The sequence below is a fragment of the Cajanus cajan genome, chromosome 1 (genome assembly GCF_000230855.2).
Source record: "Cajanus cajan strain Asha chromosome 1, NIPB_CcT2T_4, whole genome shotgun sequence".
NCBI classification, from domain to species: Eukaryota; Viridiplantae; Streptophyta; class Magnoliopsida; order Fabales; family Fabaceae; genus Cajanus; species Cajanus cajan.
In genome coordinates this window covers 6677528-6684139 of record NC_138517.1, presented here as the reverse complement: position 1 = coordinate 6684139, position 6612 = coordinate 6677528, and the positions used below count along the sequence as shown (strand labels likewise).

General features: G+C 40.5%; 1 protein-coding gene across 1 annotated transcript; it reads left to right on the top strand.

Annotated features, from left to right (window-relative positions):
- The first annotated feature begins 657 nt into the window (after positions 1-657).
- LOC145957501 (uncharacterized) lies at positions 658-6182 on the top strand. The gene is made up of 2 exons (XM_083073768.1): positions 658-3740; positions 4494-6182. Exon 2 carries the CDS (start codon positions 4494-4496, stop codon positions 5889-5891), a length of 1398 nt encoding a protein of 465 aa, XP_082929894.1. The 5' UTR covers positions 658-3740; the 3' UTR covers positions 5892-6182.
- The last annotated feature ends 430 nt before the right edge of the window (positions 6183-6612 follow it).

Here is a 6612-nt window from a genome sequence, read left to right as displayed (position 1 = left end):
GCAAACTATAGTCCAGAATCGACCACAAGCAAAACAAGTATCAACAAGATTAAAAACCATGCTAAGGCAGACTATTCACAAAAAGAACCAACAGAGTAATCATCAAAAAGACTATATATAAAAATAGTTAAATACTGAAAATAAAAGACAGAAGAATAAATTGCAATAGACAAAGGTAAACTAAGGTAGGCTCCATCTGCTTCCATCTATGGGGTCTGGTCATCATCATCTCCAAGAGCTGCTCCACCATCATCAACTCCATCAACCTCAGCAGCTCCACTCCCCCAAACTTAGAAGCCTGGTCCCCAGGCCAACCAGTATACGCCTGAAAGTCCTGGTAACCAGAAGTGATTGCAGAGTGTACTCATGAAAGAACATGGTGAGCACAAAAATTATACACAGTGATGACCAAGCAAATATAGCAAAAATGGAGAATATCCTTAGACCAAAATTAAGCACAACATGCATGCACACGGAAATGAACTATAACAATGCAACATAAAGCACACAAACATACAACATACAACAGAACATAAAGAAACATGATTGAAAACAGATAAATATGGGCTGTCAGGAATGTGGTGCGCCGGGCTTAACACAGATGCGCTGGGCTTAATATCAGTAAAAATCAACGAGGTTTCAAAATCTGATATCGCGCCGGGCGTGCGTTAAACGCGCCCGGCGTGGTGGTTCCAGAGACCAAAAATTGAGTACTAGGCCGGGCGCAAAAGAGTCACGCCCGGCGCGTAGTCACTTTAAAAGGTCAATTTGCCCAGGTTTTAAATTAGGATCAGGCCTTATTTCCACCTAGACACAAAATTGCCTCATTCCTCACATTCCAAACAAAATGTACCCTATATTTACCCATTCAAACATGATTCTAACAACTAACACCTAACACAAACAACATATACCACAAAACATATAACACAAAACACAACACATAATACAAAACAACACTTATAACACAGAACAACATGCAACAAAAATCTAAAACACAGTTCAGATCTCTGGGTTGCCTCCCAGGAAGCGCTTGTTTACTGTCCCGAGCCTGACAGTGACCAACTTGAAGTGCTCTACTCTTCTTCTCCTCCTGTTGCTCTTGTTCCTCCTTGCTTTGTGCTCAATCTCATGATTGCTCAACAATTGCTCAGAGGGATTGGTCAATCTTGTTCATAGTACCTAGCATACAAGAGAAAGTAGAGGACTAGAGCGCCCAGGTCAGCTTCAACAATTCATTGCTACCATAAAATGAAAATAAAAGTAAAAGAATAAGTCACAAATAGCTATAAATACTAAATCGCCATTCTAATCCCCGGCAACGGCGCCAAAAACTTGTTGAGAATTCCGTTGAAACACTTTTGTTAATATTTGTAAATTTGTTTAATTCTATCAACGGTCTCAAACACGGCAAGTATACCGGTCGTTCAAGTAGTAAAAATATCGTATCCACAGGGATTAGAAGGTAATATAAGCATTTATTGACTATTCGTGACTAAAGAATAATTCCAATTTCATAGTTTGTGCAGTGAATGCAAAGTTGTGACTATTGGAATGAAAGCTGTAAATAAATATTGTTTTGTGAGTGGAAAAGGTAAGGAATGGTATTGTGGTATTGTGAGGTTGTGGGGGTCAGATTTCACCAAACGTAACACTAATGTATCCTTAATCTCTTGTTGAATTTATTGCTTAGTCAACCCATAAGTTTACTCAAACCTAATCCCTTAGAGCAAGAGCCTAGATGTGGATATTGAATATCAATCCCTTGAGTACCCAATATCTACATCCGCATTACGGGCTAGGGTTTAAGACTACTAATGGGCTAAGCTCCATTCCTAGATACATTTCCCACTAGGCATTTGTTTCAGAGCTAGTTTCAAGGGTTATTTTCCAATACCGAATGGAACCTATATCATGCAATGAGATTAAATCCAAAGCAAGCATTAAGAATAGAAACAAACACAACAACGAATAAAACAACATGTATATATATCATTAAAACCGTAAAGATTACAATAGAGTACGTTGGTTACATCTAACCCCACAAAATGGGTGAAACCACTCAACAAAGAGGGCAAATACAAAATAGAGATGGAAGAGGAAGTGAAGAACCGAAGGAAAGATCCGCACACGGACGATCCCAAGCCCTGGGAATCCCTTCCGCAGCTCCTGGAGGCGCCCAATGTGTGAATGGGGGTTTCTCCCCCGAAAATGGCTTCAAATACGAGCTTGGGGAGTCAGATTAGGGTTTCGCGCCCGGCGCATAAGTCTTCGCGCCCGGCGCGGGGCCTTCCAGATACTCTCTGCCTTAGGACAAGCCCGGCGCAATTCACATTACGCCCGGCGCAATGGCTCCCAGAGGTGAGATACTCTGTTTTGCTCGCCTGGCGCGGATCACCTTGCGCCCGGCGCAGAACCTCTTCTCTGCTCCTTAGCTTCTTAGATTTCCAATCCTAAGAGTCTTCAACTTTCCACTCTTACTCAATACCTGCACAAAAAATGAGGTGGATTAAGGTATTGTTAGATGAATTTGGGTTAGTTATATCTGCACACAAAATGAACCAAAAAGAGAACAATTATATTGCAATGGTTCAAAGGATGAATGGAATTTGTTCAATAAGTCTCATCCAAAAAGAGGTAAAATTGAGACTTAACAAATGCTCAAGAAGAATGAACGTAGTGCTATTTAGAAGAGAAAAGCTTAGAATTTTAATTCTAAGACCCAGCGCTGCAGCTTTGATACCAACGCCTTAGCGCCAAGTCTCTGGATGCATCAATTAAGCTCAAAATTTCCAGCGCTGGAGCGCCAGGCTCCACAGCCAAAGCGCCAAGTCTCTGGAGCTCACCCTTGATCCCAAAATTTTAGCGCTCAAGCGCCACAATCTGCAGCTAAAGCGCCAAGTCTCTGTTTAAGCCAATTTGTATGTCAAAATTTTCAGCGCTGAAGCGCCAAATTTCACCGCTCAAGCGCCAGGCCTCTGGAGCTCATTTCTAAGTTTAAAATTCCACAGCTTGAGCGCCAGGCTCCACAGCCATGGCGCTAACTCTCTGGAGCTCACATTTGATCTCAAAATTTCACAGCTGCAGCGCCAAATTTTGCAGCTAAGGCGCTAACTCTCTGTTCTAGCATCAATTGCTTATGATAGTTCCAGCGCTCAAGCGTTGGCTTTTGCAGCTATGGCGCCAACTCTCTGGAGTTCTCTTTTGAACTCTCAAACCTCCACAGCTCAAGCGTCAAGAGGTACAGCTAGGGCGCTCAAACTTGGACCCCTTGTGATATGTTATAACTCAGCGCTCAAGCGCCAATTTCCACCGCCATAGCGCCAACTCTCTGTTGGTGTCTTTGTTCATGTTAAATTTCAGCGCTTAAGCGCCCAGCTCCAGCGCTATAGCGCCAACTCTCTGGAGTATTTGGAGAGGTCTTTCAACACAGCGCTCAAGCGCTGGATTCTACAGCTGAAGCGCCAAGTCTCTGGCGCCAATTCTGAAACTTTGGTACTTAAAATGCATGATAAATGAAACTTTATTAAGCATTTTGAGTCACTTCAAAACTGAATCCGTCTATCTCTACCTCTTCAGTTCTCTTTTCTCCCACACACGAAACCCTCCATCTCTTCACTATTCATCTTCCTCCTCACTTTCTCACTAGAAAGTTGCTAATTTGAAGTCTCAAGACTCCATTTTTCTTCAACCATTCCACCCAAAAACACTAAATCATCCATCTTTTGCTAAGATTCAAGGTAACAGTTCTCATCTTTCTTCCTCCTTCACAATGCTCTTCGTGTTTGTGTGCTTTTCATCCTCTTGAATTCTTTTCTTAATCATCTTCTCAAATTTTGAACTTTTTGATTGGCTTGAAGTACACAAGTGTGAAATGCATGAATTTTGGTGATTGAATCTTTAATGTAATACATGCATGAGCTCTCAAATTTCGTGCTTGCTTTGTGTTTGATAAAATGCTTGAATGAGAAGGGTTTTCAATTTAAATGCCAAATGCACATTATTCTTATATGGTCATGAATTTTATGAAGCTTTTATGCACTATTCATCTCACATGAACAACATGCATATTCATCATATTCAACATCCCTCATGCATATTCATCATTTTTGGGTTCTTTGATCATCATGAAAATACAATGTGGAATTGATTTTCTTCTTGAACTGAAAAGTTTAGATGGAGGGTTGTTTTGGTGTGCATGAATGGCTAATTCTCATCTCTGCCTGTTATGTGTTAACAAAATGCTCAAGTCAAAAATGATCTCATTTTTCAAGCAAAATAACCTCTGTGGTGGGTTTCAATGTGTGGCATGCGTTGGGTGTGAGTGATCATGTTTGTAAATTTCAGGCATGCATTGTATACAATTCTAAAGCTAAATGAAATGTACAGATCCTCATGTAGTGGAATGATAGCAATATCTCTTTTGCCTCTTGAAGAATTCTCTGATTCACTAATGTGCTAACATGGTTGCAAGCATGGTTTTGATTTTTCAGATGGTTCGTTCAAAAGGGGCAGGTACAGGCAGAAGTTCTAAAGCTACTCATGAGATCTCAGCTGATAGAAAAAGAAAGAAAGTGGTCACTTCCTCACCAACTTCATCAGCCACCCCTTCTGAGGACGAAGAAGCACCACCCTCACCTCGGCCAACCAGAAAGTTCACTTTTCTGCCAAGCCGATTTCGCACCAGGCACAAGCAACAAAGATTTTTGGATCTAGAAGGCCGCCAGATTATAGCTGAACGTCCAGTGGTTGAAATGCTTCCTCTATTAGATTTCTCGCATGAATATCAAAGGAGGAAGTGGACCAAACTTGGTGAGCCAGAAGAAAAATATAATGAAAGCATCATCCGAGAGTTCTTTGCTAATGCCTTTGCTATCCGACCTGACTGCAAGGATAGAGTCTCATGGGTAAGAGGCAAAATCATTCCTTATGATCCAGTGGCCATTAACACCTACTTGGAAACTGAGTATACTATCCCAGAACAAGATGATTATAGGAAACTCATGAGGACAACTATGGATGAAGAAATGTCGACTTTGATGCTTGAGACTTTGAGCCTGCCTGGAAGCCAATACCAAACAGGCACCAAGAGCCAGCCCACACACATTCTTCGAGCTGATCTGAAATCACTTGTGCGGTTATGGCAAGCCTTCCTCTACAGCAATGTCGTCCCACTCACGCACACCTCTGACATAACCATCTCCAAGGCAAAGCTAATTTTTTGTATACTGTTGCAGAAGGATGTGGACATAGCAACTCTAATATCAGATGAAATTCACGCTATTGTCCTTTCTAAGCCTTCTAAATCTGGTGCTGTTAGACCCCTAGCTTTCCCTGGACTGATTACAGGTTTGTGCAAAGCTAAAGGAGTGGTGATTCCTCAGCCGCTGGTTCCAATTAGGAGGAAGATAGATCATTTGTTTGTCAATGCTCGTTGCTATAATCAACGAGAGTTTCCTCGGGCTTCTCGCAGATCACGCCCACCACCTACCCAAACCTCACCACCAGCTCCTTCACCTCCAGTTCAACCAACTGGATCCTTTGATTTATCTGACATGCAGGCTTGTATGATGCAACAATTTCAGCGCATGGAGGAGCAGCACCAGTTGGAAATAGCTCATCTCCGCCATGTCCAACTTCAACAAGCTGCCAATCATCGAGGGCAGGTGGCTTTGCATTCTTATTTTTACCACTACACTCAGAATCAGGCCAGTACCGGTGAAAGCTTATATCCTTGGCCTACACCGGAGCAATTTCAAGATGTTATTCTGTGGCCTGGGGACAGCCCTGTTTTTCCAGGAGGGGGTGATGCACAAGGCGAACAGGTGATGGACTCTGAAGGAGAAGATGAGGAAGGAGGAGATGATGGATCACTATCACCCACCTTTTGAGGCAGCTTAAATTCAAGTCATTTTAATTTCAGTTATTTAGTTTTCATTTCGTTTGGACTATTTTGCTGGTTTACTGGTTTTAGTGTTCTTGCTTGAACTTTTGGTGGTCATTACCTGTTTTGGTGGTTTATTAATCTGATGTTTTGGTTTGAACTTGTTGTGTTCATAGTTGCATTTTTAATGTCTTTGGTTGAAATGTGGGGATAGTAAAAATAAAAAATAAAAATAAAAATAAAAATAAAAAAAAAATAAAAATAAAAAATAAAAAATAAAAAAAAAAAATAAATAAATAAATAAATAAATAAAAATAAATAAATAAATAAATATAAATAAATAAATAAATTTTTTGAAAATAAAGGAAATGAGATGACTTTTAGATCAACAAAAAGTTAAAACACATCTTTTGATTCACCTTAAAATGGTTTGTTTTGAGACTTGTTTTGAGGTTGCATTCATCCAACTTTGTTTGATCATGAAATTGTGAGTTATTTGATTAGCATGGCATGAAAGATCAATAAATGAACATTTAGCCAAGCTGGTGAGTGAGAGTGACTAAACAATGCATATGTCATATATATTTCCACTTTTGAGAGCCATCATCATAGCATATGTGTTTGCATTGGTTGAATCTTGAATGATTGTTCTTGTGAGAAAGTTTTGGACAGGATCAAGGCATTCCATTGTAAATAACTGAAATCTTTTTAAGCCTAGAACCAAACAG